Genomic DNA, 24,420 nt, shown 5'->3' with positions numbered 1-24,420 from the left:
AAAACATAACTCTGTTGATTATATAGACAAATATAAAAGAATGCATTAAATGCAAGAAAGAAATTCAATAAAAAAACAACACTCCTCTTTGGGTGGGGAGAAAATGAATGGTTTTTCTTTTTTGTTTTCTGTGCTTTACTTAAATACCTTACATGAAGCTATACCACTTTCATAATGGACAGGAATTAACTCTATTAAAAATGAAGTTCTGTATCACATTTCATATTAAAATTTAATACAGCAGACTCTTACTCTGCAGCCAGCTATTTCAGGAAATGAACAGATGACATTCTTTCCAGTACAATATGTAATACAAACTTTCCCCATGAGGAAGAGTAGTTGTCTCAGGTTATCTGACATAGTTCCTAGCCTGTGTTTCCAATCATCAACTTTCAATAGGTCAGTTCTGCACTGTCTTTGCTTTTCTCAAGAAACAAATCACATGCTACTCATGTCTACTATTATTCTTTCCTATGTGGTTCTTGATGGGCTTCTGGCATTGGATTCTTCTGGCTCACAGAGCCTGAGAGAGATGGCAGTGTTTTCTTTGCATGTCTTTGACCCTTAGACACTCACAGTTCCTTCTGCCCTCTCACACATGCGTTCTAGAATTCGGTGAATACTGGCGAAACTGGGTCTGTCTGCAGGCAGCTTGCTCCAACACAGTCGCATTAGATTGTACAGCTCCAGGGGGCAATTCTCAGGGCAGGAGAGAATGTTGCCATCGCGCACATAGTAAATGACCTCCTCATGGGCCATCCCGTAGTAGGGCTGCAGGCCATAGGAGAAGATCTCCCACAGGACCACACCGTAGGCCCACACATCAGACTCTGTGGTGTAGCGGTTATAGAAAATGGACTCAGGTGGCATCCAGCGAATAGGGATAGCATCGTTTTCATTAGCTTTGTAGTAATCTGCTGAGTAGATGTTCCTAGAGAGGCCAAAGTCAGCAATTTTCACCACCATGTTCTCACCCACCAGGCAGTTCCTGGTGGCTAAATCTCGGTGGACAAACTTACGCTCTGAAAGGTAAGCCATGCCAGCGGCTACCTGCCTGGCGATGCAAAGCTGCTCAGCACAGGAGAGGGGCGGGGGTCCTGGGCTGGAGACCTGAGCCCTCATGGACAAGTCGCTGTGACTGAGGCTGCACATGGTGTGGGGAGACATGCTACGGAGGAATTCATTGAGGTCTCCATAGGCCATGTATTCAAACAGCAGGCACATGGGTTTCCCCACAGCACACACACCTAGAACCAAAATAACATCCTTTGTTAGGTTGGGTTTCGAAAGTGACCCACTGGAAAGAGCACTCCAAAAGCAAATGACCAGATCAGAAAATATGGGGAACTGGTTTTTTTGTTGACAGCATCACAGTCAAATGGTAAACATCTTTTATTTACTTTTAAGATGCAGCTTGTTTATCACTCCTTCTAGGGTAACTTAGCTCCCGACCCTTCCAGGATCAGATTTTCCTTTTATCATCCTTCAACATAGTACCTACTATCCTATATTATGAGCATTCATTTATTTGAAGTTTCCCCCACAATATTTTAGCACATTGAAAGTAAGAGGTCATGTTTTCTTTAAATTCTGCAAACCTACCACATGTCTGGCAGAGCAAGTATTCAATGTTTAGAGAGCGAATTTATGAATGGATGTTTGCTTTGAGTATATAAGGTAATTCCTCTGTGTTTCTACTACCCTGTTTCCCTGAAAATAAGACCTAACCAGAAAAGAAGCCCTAATACATCTTTTGGAGAAAAAATTATTATAAAACCGTCTTATTTTCGGGGAAATATGGTAAGAACAGGAGACATAGCAGCCCTATCTAATACCATATTTCCCCCAAAATAAGACTGGGTTTTATATTAATTTTTGCTCCAAAAGATGCATTAGAGCTTCTTTTCCAGTTAGGTCTTATTTTCGGGGAAACACGGTAGTTCACTGAAGTAGGATAATAATGGAAGATGTATGAAATTTGGAAAGGAGAACAAACACAATCCAAAATCTTAGATGAAGTTTTCAAGGTTGCTGCAGTAAACCATTCTGAAATTTAGGTTTTACTATGTTCATTTTAGAAAGGACAGAATGTTAATATAAATAGACTCAGATTTAGTGTCAGGAGAACATTTGCAAATCTTAAAATCTTGCTACTGTTGAGAGGGGAAAATGGGCAACTTGTAATATTAGCTCATTTGGGCACAATTTTACCTCACCATAAAAAATAGATTATTAGATCTATTTTTTTTTTTCAGGTAATAATTAATTAGATGTCTCTGTTCAGGAAGGGAAATGAAGAGAAATGAAGAATACTATTAAGTTGGCTTATTTAAAGGTTAGTTTTTAATTCCAGGGACTTTAGCTATCAGTATATTTATATATACTAGAGAGAAAAATTAATGAAATGACAACATATTTCTCTGAGAAATTTAAAAACCCCAATTTTCTTGAACTGAGGTGATTTAATGAAATGTTCCACTCCTTGACACAGAAAATATTATACGGAAAGGAAGAGAGACATCTCCCTGATCAAGGAGTGAGAAAATAAAGCACAAATGAACTATGAAAACCCTTGAAAAGCTTCTGTTTTCTGATACAATAAATGTCTTCACTTATATTTTCATACCTAAGAGTTTCACAATGTTCGGATTATCAAATTCTGCCATGAGGGCTGCTTCCCTTTGAAAATCTGCTTGCATGTCTGCTGAAGCTTCTTCTTTGAGCATCTTCACTGCCACCATAGTAAAAGGTTCATAGGGAAGTAAGCCCGGAGCCCTGAGAGGTACATTTATTTAGAAAGAAAGCAAAGTTCAGGAATATTATACATAGTCACATTATATCTACCCACACATATACATCGCCCCATGTACGCAGCCTTTGTTAGAGCCACAGAATCAAAGAAAAATGCCAATAGTAGTAGATTGTACTTAAACTTCCTTGCCTCCAATTAAGAAAAATCACTAGGGCTACTTTCAACATAGGTTAAGTTTGAAAAAAAATGCATAATTTATAAATTATGGGCATTTAAAAGTGCACAGACCCAATGGGATTACCATTACCATCCTAACCCCTTCTAAATTCCTGGAAGGCAGGGACCATAACTTATTCACCTTTATATTTTCAAAGCACCTAAAATGATACCTTGCATATTGTTGGTTTTCAGTAAGGATTTGTGTTAGATTTTCATTAATCATGTAAACTTCATAGCAGGGCCACCTTGAGAGCACATAAAGTTGTGTCCTACTCAACAGCACTAGGCCAAAGTGACAATTGGTGTCCACATTCTCTGGCCCCGCTCTGTGTCTGTGGAGTTACATCCATGCAGAGAAGGTATTTTATCCCAATTCACACAAAGGGCAAATGTTGGCCCTAATACATATTCATCTCTTGAGCGCATTGTTTTCTGACATTTTTGCATTATTTTTCCTTTTCTATGTTGCCATTCTATGAACACCAACTCGTATTTAATATCTACACACATCAGGCTCTGAGTTCTTCAATGGAAACATTAGTACAAGGTAAACTTTAAATAAAGTGGAGAATATAGTGATAGAAAATGGAGGAGAAGTAAATGTGAGAGTTATTTCCTAAGACCAATGCAAGAAATTATGATAAAAAATGTACGACAAAATGCTTTTCTGAAAAGGAAAGATGATTAAATGTTGCTAAGTGCTTGTAATTTGAATACTCTACAAATAAAGATTCTCTTCATATACACAACACTATTTTTCAGCAGAGAGGGAAATTATTTAGATTCAAAGTATAATACTCAGTACAAATCAGGTGAATGACACTAAAGATTAACTAATTTAATAATAACTGTGATACATACTGCATAGACATCAAGGTCATGGTCTGGTAACTTTTCAGACACAACATATTTCAGTAGGAGGGATGTTTTATAAGAGTAAATTTACCTCGCTTGAAAGACCCTTCCAAACGCTCCCTCTCCGATATCTCTCACATATTCAATGTTATTCCTTGGATACTCCAGGCTGAGCAATTTGGGGTTCAGAAGGAGTGGCATCCTTTGGTACATGGGGTTGGGATGAAGTCTGTCTAGGAGGAGCTCAGAAGGAAGAGTAGTGAGGGTTACTGCCGCTGATGCTCTGCAGGTTAAAACAGGTATGTTCAGTAACGAGCTAAGAACCAGGTGAGATCTTTGTACTCAGACTTAGGTTCTAAAGAGATAAGGCATTTAGAAGGAAACAAATAAGTCACTGAGCAGCCAAAGATCCTTCAGTTTTAGAGCATTGAACTATTTTGTTTGGTCTAGAATCAAAAGTCACATTTCCTCAGGGATTCTGTCACTGTCCAATCTAGCAGTGGCAATGGACATGAGGGCGGAGATGGGAAGCAGGAATAGCCATATTCTTCCAAATTATTGTTTAGATTCTCTCTGCTGTGAAAAATGAACCGTAGGACATGTGATCCTATGCAAAAAAGTTATCGATATTTTTCAAGATCATGGTGAGGGTGCTTAATTTTAAAGCAATGCAATGGATGTCATAAAGAGACTGGTAGTGTTATAAGTATCCTTCTCTTATCCCCAATTCCAATATCAAGTATGTAGACTTTAAAACATTACTACATGTGATCAGCTTAAACTAGAATCTCACCTTTTATTATTCTTCCACTGTTTTCTTCTTCGGCAACAATAAAGAGTAGTTATGGTAAGAAGCGCAAATACTGCAAAGCTGGACATGATGGAGACTATTACAGTCATGGAGTATGTAGGTGACACAGAGAAGGAGGAGGAGGAGGAGGAAGGCAAATTTGGAATGTCCACACTCGGCTTTGAGGACGGCATTGGTGGGAATGCTGAAAGTAAACAATAATTCTTTTCATTCTTTCTTAAACTTTTAAGATGCAATTTTTGTATTCAAGCCATCAGTAAACTAAAATTAATTTTAAGAATAGGTTGTTATGTATCAGATTCTCTCGGGTTATATGTCTGTAAAGTCCCATTGTAAGAATCCAGTGAGGTCCAAATGTCAGTAAATCCAGCTTATAGAATCATGGAATTTTAAAGATAAGACTCAGAGGAAAACAAACATTTTTTTCCCCACAACAAATACATATCCTGGGTTAGTGCTCTTTACATTGCATTATATTGTTTATAACCCAAAAACAATCATGGAAATTAAGTTATTAAATAAATATCTTCATGAAATTAAATATTGAAGTCAGTATTGTCTAAAGCTGAGCTTTTATACACATTTACTGTTGATTTACAAATAGAATAAAGCTTATGGGAGAAAATGAAAAATGGAAATATTGAGACATGATTGAGCAGAAGTTAGTTTGTCTAACAGCTGAACTGTGGTCAAATTCCTATTGAAAAGGTCAATGCAATATAAAAACAAGGTAAAATCTGAATTCCTGCTGGAAACCAAAAGATGCATCACTCTGTAGAGTGCAAAGTCCATTGTGTATCTATTGAAACAACCGTATTAATTATATTTTAAATCTTTTTAATTGATTGAATAAAGACAAAAATATGAATACAGAGTATTTTAATAATATAATCAACAAAAATGTTTTAATAGTAAAGAATGAACTTTGTATTCTAAATAGAGAGAATAGACTTATTTTCAAATATTTGTGGAATACTGACAGATATGATCTCTTCTCAGGCCACAAAGGTAAATCTCAATAAAACTCAAAAGCAGAAATTATGCAGATCTATTCTTTGACCAAAGCGCAATTAACAATAGATTAAATAAAATCCAAAAAAGAAAAAAATTGAGTATCTTCTCAATCAATGAGTAAAAAGTAGCCACAGTCATAGATTAGAAAATAACTTGCTAACTGTGTGTATGGAATTTGGCCAAAGCTGTGCTGAATGATAAACTCATAGTGTTATTTCTTTCCATTAACTAAAAATAATAAAGGTGAAGGAACTAAACATTTAACTCAAGACTTTAGAAAGGAAACAAAAATTACAGAAAACAAAGGAAAATAGATGATAAAGTAACAGTCATAAACAAGCAGAAATTAATAAGTTAGAATACACGTACCACAAACGATCAACTTAAAAAATAGATGAATAGTTGGTCCTTATAAATATTAAGTAATCTAATTAGCAGAATTTTAATTTTAAAACATAAGAAAGGCACAAGCATACAAATTAGGAATGATAAAGAAATTATGACACGAGTCAAAGGCCAGCAAAAAAAAAATTATGCAATTACATTTTCAAAATCTTAAGGAAAATTATATTAATTACCAAATTTAAAGAATTAGGAAATCTGAATAAAGCTGTAAGTAGAAATTTAAAAGTCATTATGGAATTATGGATACATTCTTTTGGGCTTGGCAGAGATAACATTTTAAAATTTTATAGTCTGTTCCAGTAAGAGAAAAAAAATTAAATTATTTTAGGACATTATTAGAATACGAATGTCACAACCTAACAATGTTAGCACAAAAGAAAAGCACATTCATAGATTATTGAACATAGATTTAAAAGATCCTAAGTGAATGATTAGCAATTGACTGCAATATGGTAAGAGAATAGTGATTTAATATAAGGAAATATATTAATATAAAACATTACAAAGTCAAAAGAAATCTTTTTATTAAAGTAGGTGCCTAAAGTCATGTGAAATAGGACACTGTAAAAGCAGAGATTACAAGGGGTTCCCACGTATGACTGCTTAGCCTAGAAGGACACAGTGATTCTGTCCGGAGCACCTATAGTTAAGAAAGTGGTTTTGAAGCCTGTGGAGACCAAGTTTGGTCATTACTGTGACTCAAGTGGCATCTGGAACTGGAAGAACACCAGCACAGCAGTAAGACATCTGTGCGGAACCAATGACAGCATTTCTCATCGAGTGTCACAGAAATGGTGGACTTAAACAGAATTCCCAGGTTCCTCTTTGATTGATTTGAAAGTCGATCTTATTTTCTTCGGACTGTATCATCCAAAATCTTTTAAAGATCAATCCAAGCTAGGTGGGGAGGGGGGCTTAAATTGGAGAGTGGAACTTGCTGCTAATAATAAAGTAGGAGCAATCATGAAAAAAAAAAGGAAGAAGTAGCTATTTTTATATCTGGATTTTACAGAGCAATTCATACCATATTTAACATGCGAGGGAATGTAATGTAATTCATAAATGGGTAGTGCAATCTCATTAATAAATATAAGAGTAATTTTTCTCAAAAATATCAGAAAATAGAGTTCGATGGCATAGTAAAAGAAAAATCCGTGGTGACTTAGTAAGATTTGTTTTCAAAATACAAGAATTGGCATAGTTTGAACAATAATTTTGCTTTATGGATTTAATTACTTTTCCTCTAAGGATAGTTTTGTTCTGTTATTCCTTGATTATTGTTTCTGATTTATTTGCTCTGGTCTTCCTTAGAGTGACTAGTTATATCTTTGAATTCAAATGATCAGTTTGGATCTCCAGTTTCTTTCCTTTTAAACTTTTCTCCTCATCAATTTTATCTCTTTATCCTTTTCCTCTGAACATCAGGAGTGTTTTATTAACTCATTCATCCACACATTAATGTATTCATTAAATTAATGTTGATTGTTACATATCAAGAATACTGTGGTGGACATGACAGGTTTTTGTGTTAAAGAATTTAACTGAGAAACAATTAGTAAACAGATAATTACAGTAAAACATAAAAAGTGTTTCAAGAATGGTAAGAACAGGATGCTTGTGAACACCCAGAGGCAGCCCAGCTCCAGGTCTAGGAATACTGGGTAAGTTTTCTAGAGTAAGTAACTAAGGTAAATGTACAGGGTGAGTAGGCAATAACCAGTTAAAGATGTGTCCGTGTCCGTGTCCGTGTCCGTGTGTGTGTGTGTGTGTGTGTGTGTGTGTGTGTGTGTGTGTGTAGAAAAGGGGAAGGAGTCAGGTGGAGCCAGGGCAGGGAGATAGTATTCTATAAAGAAAGAATAACATGGACCAGGGCAGGAACCAAGCAGTTGTGATGCCTTTCTAAAAGCACACTTAAGATTGTATTGTTGAGCTGGGAGAATCTATAGGTAAGGCTGCAGATATCAGGTGTAGATCATAAAAGACCTTTTAAACCAAGTTAAGTAATTTGGACTTTGCCCTGCAGTAAATGGAGAGATTCATTGAGGGTTTTAAATAATGGAGCAGCATGATGGGCTTTTTGCTTTCGAAAGATCACCCAGCTGCAGCTTGACTTCCATGGTATAGATACACCCTTCCTGGTTGATTTTAAGCTATCAATATGAAGTCCTGAATGTGGAGTCGGAAGAGATGTTTAGTAACACAGCATTACCTTGGATTTCTATCATATAGATAACAAGGATAAAGAGAAATTTTATGTTTCTCTCTGGACAGAAAAAACAAATTACTTATAGGAAAAAAGTAACCAGATGCAGACAACTCATTTTCAAAATTAGAAGTAAAAAAAGAGTGAGATCATATATCTAGACTACTGAGAGAGAAGAAATGTCACTCAAGAATTCTGTATCTGGATAATAAAGCTTTCAACTCTCCAGGTAAAAGATAGTGATTCTGAAGATAGGCAAGGATTCAGAGACTCTGTCACCCAAACCCATCTGAGGAAAGACATAAACTATATGTGGCCCAGAGAATTCAAGAATTCAGGAATAGTGAAATGCCTGCTAAGCAGACAAATAGTGTAAATAGTACAGAGGAATTAAATGCTCAAAAAGATATTTCACTTCAGCAAGAGAACTTATAAAATAAAAACTCCTGAAATTCTCGTCTGTGTCCAAGCAAGAAGGAAATAATACAAAAGATAAACAAATGACTTTTACAAAAATCTTCCATCACCCTTCAAAGTGAACTGGTAATTTCCTTTAGCATTTACTCAGAATCAAGAAAGTCTTCAAAAAATATATGAGAGCTTTATTCACCCCCGTAGAATATGGCACGCTACCTAATGTGGATGCCTTCTTTGTTCAACTGTTGACTTACCTGAAGAGATTATGCCAATTTCTTTAATAGTAATAATTGAATTTAACTCAGGGAGCGCACTCTTAGACATTCCCCTGACATGTTCAGATGAAATGATCATTTGGAGTTCATTTTCTTGTATGTACAAAAGATTTCATAAAACTGTTTTTCAAGAATAGGAAATGGGTTTATTGTAGCTAATTTATACTTATATCCTTACAATTGGTGTGAAAGAAATATGGATGTTTTTTGTGCATGTTGTTCCTGTCTAATCTGGGATTAAATGTCAGCACCTTCCACACAGTAACCCTCAATGGACACTTGAATGGATGAATAAGTAAACAATTGAAGGATAACCCCAGTCATCAATTAAAAGTCCAATCAAAGTAAAGTTTGGCTGCTTATATGACAAAGAATAGAGAGATTTCTTTTTAATTCCTTTAATTTGGGAATAACAATTTGACAGGCCCAGAATAATAGATTTTTTTTTAGTTTTCCATAACTGTTGTTTATTAACTCTGAGTGATTCATTTGCAACCAATAGTATTCTTTCTTTTTAATAACTCTAAGTATTCATCCTTGAAGTAAGCTGGTGAAACCTGGCATTTAGCCAAGTTCAGTGGCTATTAGGCTGGAATATGTATTACAGGAAGTAAATAAGCCTTAGAACACTCAAATCAAGGGCAGTTAACTGACATGAAAACCTCTTCTAATATCATTCTGAAGATTTCTGAATTCTGGTAGCTTAAAGCACTACTTGATACAGGTTAGATTCTAGAACATTCCTTTTCAAGCAAACTTCTTGAATTCTTTCTAGGAATTTTGAGACTACCCTTTTGATTTGTCCCTGTAGGCTTTATATTAGAAATTAGCTGTCTTAAAGAACAGCTATCTTCTAAAAGTAGGATCTGTTGTCACAAATGAAGATTGTGAATTGGCTCAATGAAGAAACAGACATTTGGTTTCACTCTAAAGAATTAGATGGTACAAAAATCATGAATGCAAAGTCAGAAGGTGACACTTTCAATCTGGCTAATTTTATAGTCATATAAGGGATCAAGCAAGCTAATAACCTTGAGGTAGGAGATATTTGTGTAATTCGCTAAATGTGGTGCTCTCCATGGCCTAATTAGAAGCTATAAACTGTGATCTTAAATGATCTCCCTTCATGTTCTACCCTGGGTGATACGGTGGCGAGCCTTTGAGAGGAGCTGTACAGTCTGTTCTGGACGTTATTCAGTATGAGTGTACATACGCATGCATGAATCCATTTACATACACATAAGGTTTCAAGGGCACAAACAAAATTACTTACTTGTTAGGTTTTCCTTTTTATAATCTGAAGGGGAAAGGATAAAAATGTGTTTTAAATGAGCATCCATGTATCTCATGTATTCTGTGAGAGAGTGCTAAGAACTGCAACTTCTTTCAGCTCTTTAATATGCAACTGGAAAACATTCTTTGCATTCAAATGTGAAAGGATTGCGTCTTTGAAGTTAAACCAGCTAGCTGTTAGAGCTCCTTACAAAGTTCATTAAAGCAACATGCAGCCATTCAGCTTTGTTTTGTGAGATCAGCATTTTCAAACATGTGGCTTATTTTTGCATGCTTAAAAATCTGCTTCGTTGGCTAAGAAAGAAGACTTTATTCCATTCCTCTGACAAAGTACGAGAAGTTTCTTAGCCATTTCTCTGCACTGTTCCAGAAAATGTTACAAGCTCTCATAATAGTCCCCTGAGAAAACAAGGTAACATCTCAAGCAGCAGTTAAAAGTGCTCTATTTCTTTTAGAACAAATGAAGTAAATCTTTATGCTAACCTATGCAATAAGGAGAGCAGTAGAAATCTGTTATTAGATGTCTGAGGGAGGCAGAGCTCAGAAAAAAAAATTAGAAATGTCTAGAAAAATTAGGAGATTTAAGTTCACAACTTAGTTTCTTCAAAAACAGTAAATTTCTCTTAACCTCCAAACTCTTGAGAGAACTGTTACCTAAATATGGCAGTCTGGTACAGGCCAATGGGTCCCAGTGCATGCTGGGGAGCGTGCTGCAATCTGGCATGGACAGCAGATGCATCCCAGATCTGTAGATTGCTCTTTGGTTCTTTTCTTCCATCGCCAGCCATTCTTTCACACAGAAGAGTTCCTTTACTGCCAGGCAGTATTCTCTAAAATAGTTTATGGAGAACAAAACTTGATGAATCATGACATGTTAAAACCAAAATTGTGGCCGAGGCTAAACTTGGTATTTTCAAAACATCATCAGAGTACGTTGTTCTTGCAAAACGATTTTTGAAAGGACTGTTTTATTGTAAATAACGTGAGACTTTATGAATATGTGGTATCACTCTGTGAGACAAAAGGCTATCTTGTTTTGCTTTTAAAACATAATTAATGCTACTTTTAAAAAATAAGATTACATGTAAAGTATTTTTTTCCTTTGGAAAAAAAATAGAACTTTTAAATTAAAAAGGTATTAGGTTAGGAATCCCTAATCTGTCTTCTCTCAACTTTATATTAAAATAACTACAAAGGTACAGAAACAAGGTACACAGTTTTAAAAACACACACACTAAAAGTCACGGATCCTTGTCAATCAGTGCCCAGCCTGGGAGATTTTCCTGTGATCTCGGGGTTAATGTGTCTTGGCATGATGTGTCTTCCAAACAGAGCAGCACCACTTTCCTAGCAGGTTGTAGGAGAGCATGTGGGTCCTCGCCCTGCCCTAGCTTTGGAGAAGCCGAGTCCTGTCCCATTGCCGTGTGTGTTTCCATGTGAGAAAGCCAGAGTAATGCCCTATATGAACATGAATCTGTTCTGTTCATGCATATGCTGTATTATGAGTGAAGAGGCTGAAGAAAGACTAGGTGGACTAATTAGAATTGTGTGGATTAATATTTGTCCTGGCTTATCTTACAGAAAATAAGATAGACTACATAGGCGAAACATGGTTAACTCCAAATTAATATACTTGGGGTTAATAATAAAAGGATTGAAGATAATTAAAGAAGTTAATGATAATAACAGTGATGTTCATTCACTATATGAAGGATACAGAGAGGAGGAAATTGTGTGTGTGTGTGAGTGTGTGTGTGTGAGTGTGTTGTGTGTGTGTTTGTGTGAGTGTGAGTGTGTCAGTGTGTGTGTGAGTGTATGTGTGTCTGTGCGAGAGTGTGTGTGAGTGTATTTGTGAGTGTGTGTGTGTGTGAGTGTGTGTGTCTGTGTGTGTGTGTATGTGTCTGTGTAGGTGTGTCTGTGTGTATGCCACAATGGTGTCTTTTTTTAATACTCATGCTTACACTCCTGCTTTCCCAGGTAATTGCTTGCCAACATGGGCCAATTAGACGTGTAGATTAAAGGGCTGTGCATACAATTGTGATGGGATACAGGAGGGTCATGAGTATCACAATAGGATTTCGAATTCTTGGCTTTCCAAGCTTCTGAGAAGCTGAGGAACTAGCAGAGTGTTGCTTAATTTGCTTCTTATTATGCCTGGGTCCCACCCTTGAGCACACAGCACAGTGTTCTGCATTTAGACAACACAGTTAAACTGTACAAAAGTCAACATGCGACATAAGAAAAAAAATTCTGTAGCCCACATTATGTGGAGGAAGCAAATACCTGGGAAAATTATATTTTATTCTACATGGAAAAACACACGAGAAAAATTTTTTGTTTATTTTGCTTTGTTTTCGTTGACATGCATTCAAGCAGGCCCTCTATAAAAGAGTTTTTCGCAAGGCAAAAAGTCAGGATGAAATGAAATGGACAATAGATTGAAGAGTGGGTTAACTTGAATGTGGTAGTAACTGAAGAAAATAAAGACCACAAAGAAGTGAAACCAACATTAAAGACTTGAAATCTTTACCGAAAATAGCAAAGAAATGGTGTTATAAGAAACTGAATAAATAATAGAGGAAAACTTTAGAAGTCCTAACTGAATGTAGAAGAAAGAATGAAAGGTAAATGATATGTGAAGAGATAACTGAGAGGGAGGAGTAAGCAATATAAATAATAACACAACCAACTACAAATAATAATGTGTCCCAACAAGACAACTAGAGCACATAAAATAGAAAAATACTCAAAGATCTATAAGAAAACATTCTTAAGATAAAAAGAGCAATAAACCTGATGATTAAAGCATATTTTCCGTTATTTTTATGTGTATAACTTATAAGAAAGAAAATAATGGAAAGAGATCGACTCCCAGATGAATTTTATAAATATTTTGCATCTGAAGGATTAAGGTAATAATCTTCCTACCATCAGGCAAGAGGAAAATATTCTCTATAAAAGAACAAAATTCAGGATTACCTTCTGTGTTCTTCATTACAACACAAACAAAAAATAGTTGGTGAGAGTGCATAGAATTTTGAGGCAAATTGAATGTAACACAAGACTTAAATACCCAGTCAAATCCACATACATATAAGAATTACAGGAAAAAAATTTTAACACGTAATCTGAAAAACACCTATTTCAGCAGAACAAGAGATGAATCAAAACAGAATTTAAGAAAAAGAAAGATTTTCCTATGAAACAAATGACAGTGAGCATCAGGGAGAGATAAGGTCAGAGAGCGCTCTTCTAGGTACTTGTATATATGGTTATGCAATCAAATGTAAAAGCTGAAAATAAACACAATTGAATAAAATAATACTAACTTGGTTTATAAATTCAGATAATGTTTCAAAAAGCAAGTGTGGAGAACTCAGTAAAATTATGCTATATTAATTAGGCCTGCCCTCACGCAACATCCTATTTTAAAATTACAACTCTCCCCCACCCCTTGGTACTCCTGATCTTCATTACCCTGGTGTTCGTTTTTTCTCTTTTTATGACACTTAACACCCTCTAAGGAAGTATCACGGTTATTTATTATGTCTCTTGCACATTGTCTTCTCCTGCTAGAATGTAAGTGCCATGGACAAATAACCCTAGAAAAGTCCTGGTAGCCCTGTAAGAGCTCAGTATTTGTTGAATAATTGAAATTCCTTGCCATTCATGGAAAGTGACACAAATTATTGAATGACTGTTTATGATCAGAAAACCATGAGCAATAGTATGCTTTTAAAAATCTCAGAAATAACTAGAAGTAGAATATAAAATTGTTTAAGATTTTGGAACCACTTTGAAGGATAAAGGCAAACAAAAATATTGTAAAAGACATAGCGAAAAAGGAAGGAAGAATAAAATGAGAACATCTGAAAAGTAACCTTACTAGTTATTGACAGTAAGCCCAATGTTAGTTCAAATGTCATTGGTGTAAAAAGTTGAAGTTGCCAGAATTGCAAAGAATTCATTCTTAGAAAAAAACAATTATTGTGAAAATGTTTACTGCATCACTATTGAACTGTTCAATCAAGCAGATAAAACTCACTTAAGAGCAGAAAGAACTGGACAATTTAATTATTGATACTAATATTTACATATAAATTTTGTACCTTAAAAGCAGAGACTCTTTTTTTCAAATGTCTGATTTTTTACAATTATTAATTATAAAGAAGTTGTGGTATATATACACAATGGAATACTATTCAGCGGTAAGAAAAGATGAAATAGGACCATTTGTGACAACATGGATGGATCTTGAGATTATAATGCTAAGCGAAATCAGACAGAAAAGGTAGAGAACCATATGATATCACTGATATGTGGTGTATAACCAAAAACAACAAAAGAACAAGACAAACAAATGAGAAACAAAAACTCATAGACACAGACAATAGTTTAGTGGTTACCAGATGGTCAGGGGGGAGGAGGGTGGTAGACGACGGTAAAAGGGATCAAATATATGGTGATGGAAGGAGAACTGACTCTGGGTGGTGAACACACAATGTGATTTATAGAGGATGTAATACAGAATTGTACACCTGAAATCTATGTAATTTTACTAACAACTGTCACCCCAATAAACTTTAATTAAAAAAATAAATTAGATTTAGCAAAAAAATGTTATATATCAGAGAAAACAAAACCTCAATAAAATATAAAAATGTAAAAAATTTAGACTATATTTTCTGACCCCAATTCAAATAAAATGTTTAACTACAAGGATTTAAAAAAATAGAAACAATTTTCAGATAAAAAATACTTATCTAAATGACAATTGGAATTAGGAAAAATAAATTTTAAGTACACTACAAATGACTTACATATTTAGAAGATAATTGACTATGCTATTTTATAAATTTGAAATCTCAATGAAAGAGGTTTTTCCTAAAAACACAAAAAGGGTAAATTATTTTCAATCTTAAAAAGAACATTTGTGGCCCATGCATGTGAACTGATCTAGGACATAAATGTTGGAAAGTTAATCAATTAATTTGTGCTATCATCCAAACATGCAATTCAATTTTAACGTTGGGTGTTCCTTGAGAGATACTTACATGTCATGCATGATGAAAATATAATCTTCTTAGGTGAGGAAACAACAAATTATATTACTTTTACAATGTCTCCAAACCCTAAAAATCTGCAGTAAGTTGAGGCATAGAGTCCCTATTTTAATGACCTCATAGTCCTCCGTGGTAAATAGAGAGTGTGCTAAAATGATTTCAGTATTTAAATAGTTCCTGGTTTTATCAAAACAGAAGTAGGAATGTACTGTGTTGGTAGTTCTCATCAAAAGAGAACAATATGGATCCAGTTTCTAATATAAACCATGAGTGCAATGTATCCTTTAATCCTCTCAACTCTATTTTGCAGATGAGGACACTGAAGTTTAGCCAAGATCACATAACAAAGTGGTACAAACAGTATTTGAACTTTGTTCTATTTGTCTCAAAAGCCAGATTGAGTCCTGTCTTTTCTACATAAGATGTAAATAAAGGCAACGATAATTCTATTGAACATGGATTTATGAATTTCTGTGTTTAAAGAGTATGGGGGGTTTTAAGAAGTAGCTATTTATAATCTACTTCTTCCCTCCCCCCATATGAGACAAGAGTGCCAGTACTTAAATTAGAATATTGGGTGGAATGTATTTTAAAGTAATATACATATAGCATACAGTATAAAGTAATATTCTGAAATACTGACCATGATCTCACATTTATTGGCAAATAATGCTGAAACACCTGAAGTGTAGTTTTATTTTCCCTTCTCTATCTTGGCTTACTAATGAGGTCTGTGTTAGTTCAGGATTTCTTTTTGTTTCATAGAAAGCAGGGATATTTATGAATATGATAATACAAACAATAACAAGGACAAGAAAACATACCTTTTATGACATTTTCTAGAAGCTTAGAGAGCTTCTATTAAAAGATATCAGTGGTAGATTTACATGGTAGGAATTTTGTCAATAATTACCTTCTATTTGGACACAAGTCACGTTTTGCCTTTATTATTGCACGTGACAACTTCCTCTCTTGAAAACCCTTCCTGTTTGCAGACAGACAAATACGTTTTCCTATTTATTTAATTATTTTTAATTTTACCTGCAAATGGGTGTAGGAGTAGGTATTACTCCAGGGTTGCATTCTTGGAAGATGTGGTTACACAGCATAGCCTCTGCAGCCGGCCGGCAGAGTGGACTCAGTGCTTTCAGTTCATTCCAGGCTGTGTGGACCAGTAGTTCTTGGGCCTCCTCAGGGTCCACATAGGAATTGTTGAAGAAAACAAGAGCATCTTTTGCCAGGACAGCATTACACACTTCTCCTCTGTACTGGGCGCAGTAGCCTTTATTATCTTTCTGTGGTTTACTGAAAGAAGCAATGAACAACATTCCCAATCACATGTTATTTCTTAGCATTCAGTCTTTTTCTTTTTTTTTTTTCGTTTCCACTTCTGCATCACAAAATAGGAGACAATTGCACAACTTGGTTGACATGCTCAATCTGAATATTGTCTTCATTTCCACCCACTATAATGTCACTTCCAACTACTCTAGGGGGCTATTATGAGGATTAAGGGTGACAATGGATGTGGAAAACTTTAGAAACTAAGCATATCTTTATCATTTACATTATAAATAGAATTTGACTGCTCCTAGTTAAGTTAAGCAGCCTCACATGCTTCTTACAAATAAGCTACATAGGCAAATAAATACATAGAAAAGAACATAGTCATCATGATGATTAACAAATGATTGAGCATAATAATTACTCTGATCCAAAAAGCTTGTAGCTTTACAAACATAGTTTGTATTAGGATAATTAAGTACCTGACTTTTATTGTATGCATACATCTTTGCGACACCTTCCATACACGGATTCTGTCACTCACACATCTTTCCAGCATTCTATTAAAGAATAAAAAGAGCCACATAGGGGAAGAAAGCATAGGATATTGCTCTCAGAGGAGCTAAGTAGCATCTTTAGTTTCGCTACTTTCTCATCAAGTGTCTTGGGGAAAGTCATATGGTCACTCAAAGCCCCAATGTCCTAATCTGTATAGCGATGTAAGTAAGTATTCTGAACTCAAGTTATTGTGTGCTAAAGCGTAATATGTATGGAGAAAAATTGTAAAATCTCTAGGGCTAACCCAAAAATAAGATTTAAAGCTTATCTGCTGTAACAATTGAAGAGAACAATAGGGAGGATGGATAACGCTGCTGGTACTCTCTTCAGGTATCCACTGCCTTCTTAATGGCATAATTGGAAAAATAAAAATAATTCTTATACTCACCTGGCAAATATTTATTGAGCACTTATTACGTGTAGGCACTGGTATGGTCTCAATATATTCTGATGCCTTCCATAAGATCTCTATCTTTAATAATGACAGAAAACTCTTAAGTTGTATTCTCATTTAATTTGTCCAACTGTTGGAATTTAGCATTTTGTTATCTTTATATAAAGGATTGTAAGGTAAGAAAATTAAACAAATTGGAATTTGTGACAAATTTTATATTGTTAAGAAACCCTATTTGAATTTGAAAAATCGATACTTAGAAACCATTATTTGCTAGTCTTTCAAGCAAATCTATTAAGTGAGATATAACTCATTCAGGTAAAACAGTGAACTTCCAAGAAAAAATGTACTTTAAAATAGTGTTTTGTAATACAGAATTTTCCTCTAATTCATAGTTGCCTTTTAGTAACTAGCCAACGTGAATTTGACTGCGTTACTTGTCGTTTGTTGGGGATTTTTCAAAAGAATGCCTTGAATAAGAAAACATAAAACTCTCATGAAAACATGGGCCAGATAAGGTTGGGAAAACACCCAGAGAAAAAGCTATGACTACTCCTCTTAGGGAATCCAGTCTATAATAACACTAAGAAAGTTCAAGAGAAGCAAGAAAGCTGTGCTTTAAGAAACTGAATAATAATACCTAATAACCAGATATTGCTCAAACTGGTTTACGAAATGGTTTCACATATTAATATAATATCTTGGTAAAAAGGGAGGATGGGTAAGAGCAGGTGTGACTCATTTTATTGACAGAAAAAACTGTATCACATAAAAGTTAAATACGAATTTCCCCCAGTGTCTCTGAGCTGATAATTATTCATGCTATCATGTGTTAACTATTGAATGACTCTGTTATTTTTCTGTATTTTTAAAATTAAAAGCATTCATAATTTTTCCTTTAGTTACACAAAAACATTTTTCAAAAACATTGGAAACTAAGAAAAATTACACAAAAGAAAAATTAATGAAAATAGCCTCAGAGATAAGGATTATTAACAATCAATTGTTAACTCTTCCTCTGGATTTCTGCTGCTACTTCTCTTAATAAAAGCCCTAAAAAAATATTTGAACAACTTCAGTTGGCTTAAGAGTATTGAGTCCTCATTTATTTTTGAGCAATAGCTACATAATGCAAAAATTAAAAATCCAAAGAAAAAAAGCAGAATAGATTTTTGAATAGAAGTGAGATCTTGGTTACAGTTTTGGTTATTTTTTCTGCCAGCTTGAAGCTTATACTAGCCTATGAAAACCATTTGCATGCTGGGAAAAAAACATAAAATACAAAGTGCCTATAGTTCTTATTAATTTTCTACATCTTTGATGTTTCTGGGAGCATAAAAGACTTAGCTTTGGTAGTATATCTATGCTAGAATTAGTTCTAAAATGTAAGAAATACACAGGACCAAATATATACATATGTTTTATATCTCTATCTATCTATCTATCTATCTATCTATCTATCTATCTATCTATCTATCTATCTATCTATCTATCATCTGTCTATCTAGAGAGAGAAAGAGAATGCCCAGTCACAGTTTCAGAGTTGAAACAACTTCTTTTTCCATTTTCTCTCTTCTTTTGCAGACTTCTAAACCTCAAATTTTATGCAATGTTCAAATTTTAGATGCAAAGCACAGAGACAAATTGGGCCATTTTATCCCTCAACCTCCTACTATCACTTAAACAAAATTTGAAAGAAGCTCACAGCAAAAATTGGTGAATAAGATAAATGCAAAGAATTTCCTTGGTGTCTTCTGCTGTCTTTTGCAAGTGATGAGACCCCTCCCTGTCCAAGTGAAGTCATGTTTCTCTGCAGGCAGATCTTGGGACTGCCGATGGAGCAACAGCAGAAGCAGCTGGTCCTGTTGTTCATTTGAGCAGTGGGACAGAGGTCACAGGGATCTGAGCACAGAATGCTTGTTATTTTGGAATGATCTGCCAGACTATCTCCCCAAATGCTAGTTACTATTGCACCTGGAGCCAGTCCCTCTCTCTCTTCCTGACAAACTAAACCTGGCTGATCTTCCTTTCTGTAGTTTCTCTTTTTAGGGGCAGCAATGGATATTTGATCCCAAGTCCCTGTTTTAACTTCTTTTATAGCAGACAATTCTCCTTGGTTAAGTGGAGTATTTAAAGGATTCCCACTACGCCTTTTACTCTCATTTGCTTTAACATGCATGAATCCCATATTAAAACACCATCTTGCGTTTCTATGAGTGAGACCTCGACTTACTTTGAACACATCACACTTTGTCCAAAGGGCATATGCAGATGACCAGCTGTGGTTTGTTTGAGTTAAGACAACCCCTCCACTCCAGTGGAAACTCCACAGCTTCTCTCACCGTGTAGGGGTGACATACCTGTACCTCTTCTCTGGTATAGACAAACCTTCTTTCCTTATGTATGATCTGCCCGGTCTCCCATTGTACTTTCCCCAAAAGTGTGATGACTGGGGCTCTATGCCACTTCCAATCTCCAAAGCAAACTGGAATTGTTTTTATTCTTTCATGCCTAGTGTCTTTGTATGTGATTCATTCTCTAAGGCAGGGTCAGCAATTACAACCCAGAGGTCAGATTCCACGTTGCCTGTTTTTATACTGCTTGTGAACTAAGAATGGTGTTTAAGAAGTGAAAGTTATACGAATTTCAAATTTCAGTGTCTATAAGAAGAGTCTGACTGGAGCAGAGCCATGGTCGCCTTTTGATGAATTGTCTATGCTGTTTGTGCCCTGCAACAGCAGAGTTCAGCAGTGGCAACAGAAACGGTATGGCCCACAAAGCCAAGTATATTTAATATCTGGCCCTTTACAGAAAAAGTTTGCCAATCCCTGCTCTAAGACATAGATAGATCGAATGTCATTTTTCTGAAATGCCAAACCCAATGTCCTCAAGAAGAAGGACACGGCCTTCTGTGAAAAACACCTCTTGTGTTTCTTCTGACTAAAATTATTACCTATTTATTGTGTAAAATAGAGAGTGATGTAACGGCAATTTTAAATTTAATTTTTTTTCCAAAATTTATCTTAGCCCAATATATAAACACTTTGTATATTTTATTTATTCGTACATATGTCAGTTATAATTAGTGTATACATAAGTATAATAGATAACAGTATTATATATACTATACATAGTATATAATTATATCAACAGGATAATTAGAATTATCCTGTAAACATATTTTTGTATCCTGCAGTTTTACTTAGCATGATAGACATTTGCCTATACCATTATGTTTTTCAAAAGCATGGTCCTAAAATCACACCAATTTATCTTATTAATAGATATTGACATTGCTCATATATTTCACTAATAAATATAAGGTTGTTTTGAATTTTGTTGTTCATACACTTATTATTTCCTTAACTAGATTACTAAGAGTGGGTTTACCTGATTAATAGATACAACAATTTTAAGGTTCTCAATAAAAATTGCTAAATGCTCTCTATAAAGGCTATAGGAATTTTCTCTCTACCAGCAAAGTTTGGGAGTGCTTGTGTTATCATAAGTGAAAAAGGGTATGGCATTTTTATTTTATTAACATTTATTTGAGTACTAATGAGTTTAAAGTTTTTCATTCGCATTTATGTTCATGTTAATGATTTATTTCTGTCTTTGAGTCCTTGGAATTTGTATATGCTTCCGTTATTATGTTGTCTTGTAATCTCTCTCTCTCTCTCTCTCTCTCTCTCTCTCTCTGTTCCCTAGTAAAATGTAAATTTCTTGGAGACAGGGAATATGTACAATTTAATTTGTTTCTCTGCTTTCTAATATAGTGCCAGGAATAGAGTGAATAGTATAAAAATATACAGAGAGGACAGTTGTGCCGAATCGTGTGTGAATGAAAGATGGCATCTCTTCTGCTAGTAGCCTGCATTTTAACATTTACCGCATTTATGTGCTACATCCCTTCTGTAGAGACTCAGCCTCCCTGTAGAGTTCTTAAGGATCAGGACTCTGTGTCTTAAAACTGTGACAGGTAAAAGAATACATCAAAGCTATATGAACTGGGACAAGATCAAGAACTAACCAAATTTCCTTATGCATGAATTATTTCATTTCATAGAATTAGAAGCAGCGATTGGGGTTTTAGGTCTTGCTCAGTTACTGTGCTGTCTGGGTTAGTGTAGTAGTTACCAATCTAAGTTCTTGAGGCTGTCCACCTGAGCTCAGATTGAGGCTTTGTGGTTTGCTATGTGGTCCAGGCAAGCTTGGTGCATCAGGGATAAAAAAAAAAAAGGGAATAATAATAGTTCTTGCCCCATTAAGTCACTAAATGTTAATATGAGAAAAGTGGTGATCAGAAATGTACTCCAAAACTTAACTGCTATTATCATTATTACTATTATTAATTATTCTGAATCTCAGTGTCACCATTTGTAAGATTAGATAAAAATAGTTGTCACACTTCACAGAGTTTCTATGAAAGTCAATTTTATTGCAAATAAAACACTGTAAGTTGCAAAATGTTATGTTACAAGATGATACTTTCTTATCACCAAGACAAAGCAACGAGGGAAAGTTTGGGAGTCAGTTCTGGGTTCCATTTCCAAGCCTATAATTTACTAGTAGTTGTGTAAGTCACTGGAACTCTCCAGTTCAAAGGAACTCTCTTAGTTTCTTTTCTGTACAATAAGGATAATAATAGTACTTATTTCATAGGATTTCCTGAGGATAACTTTAAATTATGCATGTGAAGCCCTTAAAACAATGCCTGATACTTCATAAGTATTCAACAGATGCTACCTATCTTCATCTTCACCAGTCTTGTAAGAATATAATTAATAAAATGATTAGAAATTAGAAAGTTTCTGAAAGATGACAGTGCTCAGCAAATAGACAATAAATGGCATGCCAAACAAAATTAAAACACAACAAAACAGAACATGAATATAATAACAATATCTTACCTCCATGCTGTTAACAGGAAAAGACGTTCCCGTGGGAAATCAAAATAAAGGGGGAAAGAAACAAAAGTTAGCACATTTTCATCTTAAGGTTTGCAGGAGATAGCTTTGATACCTCTAATCTCTAAGTTTCTGAAAAGTTCTCTGCTTTTGCTAGGAGGCCAGATACCGCATTAACAAGGCAGAGTTGGAGACTGAGATTAAGAAAATAAGTGTCTATAGGAACCAAATTCTTTTCAAGTTGAAGCAACCATGGGCACCATCAGCCCAGACAGTGTCAATAGCTCCGAATTTCCCTCTGTTAGCCACCTAGGGACTTTGCATGGTGAAAGCAAGATGTGGAAGTTAAATGGGAAGAGGTGAGAAGGGAGCGTGGAGGAGGGCTAAGAGAGCTGTTATTCCCATAGACCTATTGGCTTCGTGGTGAGCAACCTGTGCAGACACACAGGGTCTTGCACAGAGAAGGGCCACGTGCTTAGATTAATGCGCTGCTGTTGCTATCCTGAAATACTTAATTTTTTAACAAGGGACACTTGTATTTTTATTTTGCACTGGGCTCCATGAAGTATGCTCACAGAGTGAAAGCTCAGGGCACTGAGGGAACTGCCCTCCCCTCGGGTGGATTATGGAGCTCTTAGCACCAATGGCCTCAACTTGGACTCTCCCAAGGCATGGGGGTCCTTGTGAGGGTATAGTGACCAGCATTTCTGAGTGATTCCATCTTTTTTTTTTTTTTTTGTATAGGAAATCTAAAAGCTCACACTCTTTACCAAGCACTTTGTGATTTACTTCCTCCTGTCCCTCAACTCCCGTTATAAACGTAAGTAAAACATGCCTTGCCTAAAACTAATTGGCCTTAATAGAATGTCTCCTAATGTCCACATCTAACTCTGTTGGCAGGTTTTAGGTCTATTTGGGTCTCCTTCTTTTGCTGCCTTTAAGGGTTCTAAAATGAATTCCTTTGAGCAGTCAATCTTCTTGAAAAACCTTGTAAACTCAATTTGTCTTTCTAATCATTCCTTTTTGCATGTGTGGGGATTGGTGACTATGAGGACTTTTGTCACCTTGAATGTGTGACTCTTGTCTTTATGGATTTTTATTAAAATGAGCCTAATGATGAGGCTCAAAAACCAACCTACATGAGGCACTTACATGACCCAAAACTCATGAAAATTCTGCTACTGTGCAGATAGAACAGATGGAAGTAGGCAGCAGGAAGTTCTTCCAGAGAAAATGGTAGATAATTGGAAGAGGTAAAGGAAGATTCTAAGAGCAGCTGAGGAAGGAAACTTATTGAAACACAAAGAGGCCAAGGTTATGTATATCAAAGAGCCTTCAGTTTAAAGTGTCAGAGGAGGATTCAATACCATGGAGACATGCCAAAGAGAGTCCAGGCACAGTACTTGGGAGGAGATAATAAAATTAGATAGGTTTCTATTTCAAGGACAAGTAGGTAAAGAAAAATGAAATTAAGTTAAGAGTGCTTGGTTGTCTCAAGAATATTAAGAGAATCAGCGGATGCTTTTATTCACTGGGATTCCATGTGTTTTTTATAGGAATTTCTCCAGCCACATTTTCTTTTTTGGGGACAGTGAGGAAAGGGGTCCAAGAACCTTGCAATCATGGACAAGTGCTTTTATCTCAAAACTAAATTTTTAAAAATTCCAAAAATCTCCAACAGTCATTAACATTTGTAGTATCTTTTAAATTATCTGGAAAAGTCAGTAAAAGTTTGACTGCCTTCTAAACTATACAGCGACTCTAATGTACGAAATCTGCCGGATTGTAAAAGGAATGCTTAACTCTTCTGCCTACCTGCAGAATATCTGGTAGCAATTCGGTGTGGCTACTGGCTGTTACTCATTTATTATTTTCCCTTTTATTAAAAACAAAAAACCTTTAATCACTATGAAACCAGATAAAGCTACCATGAAATGCCAGGGGATAGTGTCTGTTTGTTGATAAGGAGA

At 35.4% G+C, this 24,420-nt stretch overlaps 1 protein-coding gene across 4 annotated transcripts in view; it reads right to left on the bottom strand.

Moving 5' to 3' along the window:
* Positions 1 to 418: 418 nt before the first annotated feature.
* Positions 419 to 24,420, bottom strand: part of MUSK (muscle associated receptor tyrosine kinase) — an 83,829-nt gene continuing 59,827 nt past the window's right edge. For 2 of the 4 annotated variants that reach the window (XM_019749519.2, XM_019749523.2), the window contains 7 exons: positions 22,454 to 22,460; positions 16,349 to 16,612; positions 10,899 to 11,074; positions 4,620 to 4,821; positions 3,918 to 4,109; positions 2,627 to 2,775; positions 419 to 1,247 (listed from right to left, as the gene is read on the bottom strand). In XM_019749519.2, the coding sequence (XP_019605078.2) occupies positions 565 to 1,247; positions 2,627 to 2,775; positions 3,918 to 4,109; positions 4,620 to 4,821; positions 10,899 to 11,074; positions 16,349 to 16,612; positions 22,454 to 22,460 (1,673 nt within the window). In that variant the 3' untranslated portion in view covers positions 419 to 564. Of the gene's footprint in view, positions 1,248 to 2,626; positions 2,776 to 3,917; positions 4,110 to 4,619; positions 4,822 to 10,224; positions 10,249 to 10,898; positions 11,075 to 16,348; positions 16,613 to 22,453; positions 22,461 to 24,420 lie in introns of those variants that run through there. The other 2 variants (XM_019749520.2, XM_074330819.1) reach the window with 2 other exon arrangements.

The sequence above is a fragment of the Rhinolophus sinicus genome, linkage group LG04, assembly GCF_036562045.2.
Source record: "Rhinolophus sinicus isolate RSC01 linkage group LG04, ASM3656204v1, whole genome shotgun sequence".
Taxonomy (NCBI): domain Eukaryota; kingdom Metazoa; phylum Chordata; class Mammalia; order Chiroptera; family Rhinolophidae; genus Rhinolophus; species Rhinolophus sinicus.
Note: the sequence above shows the minus strand (reverse complement) of the source record. Positions and strands in the feature narration are given on the sequence as shown.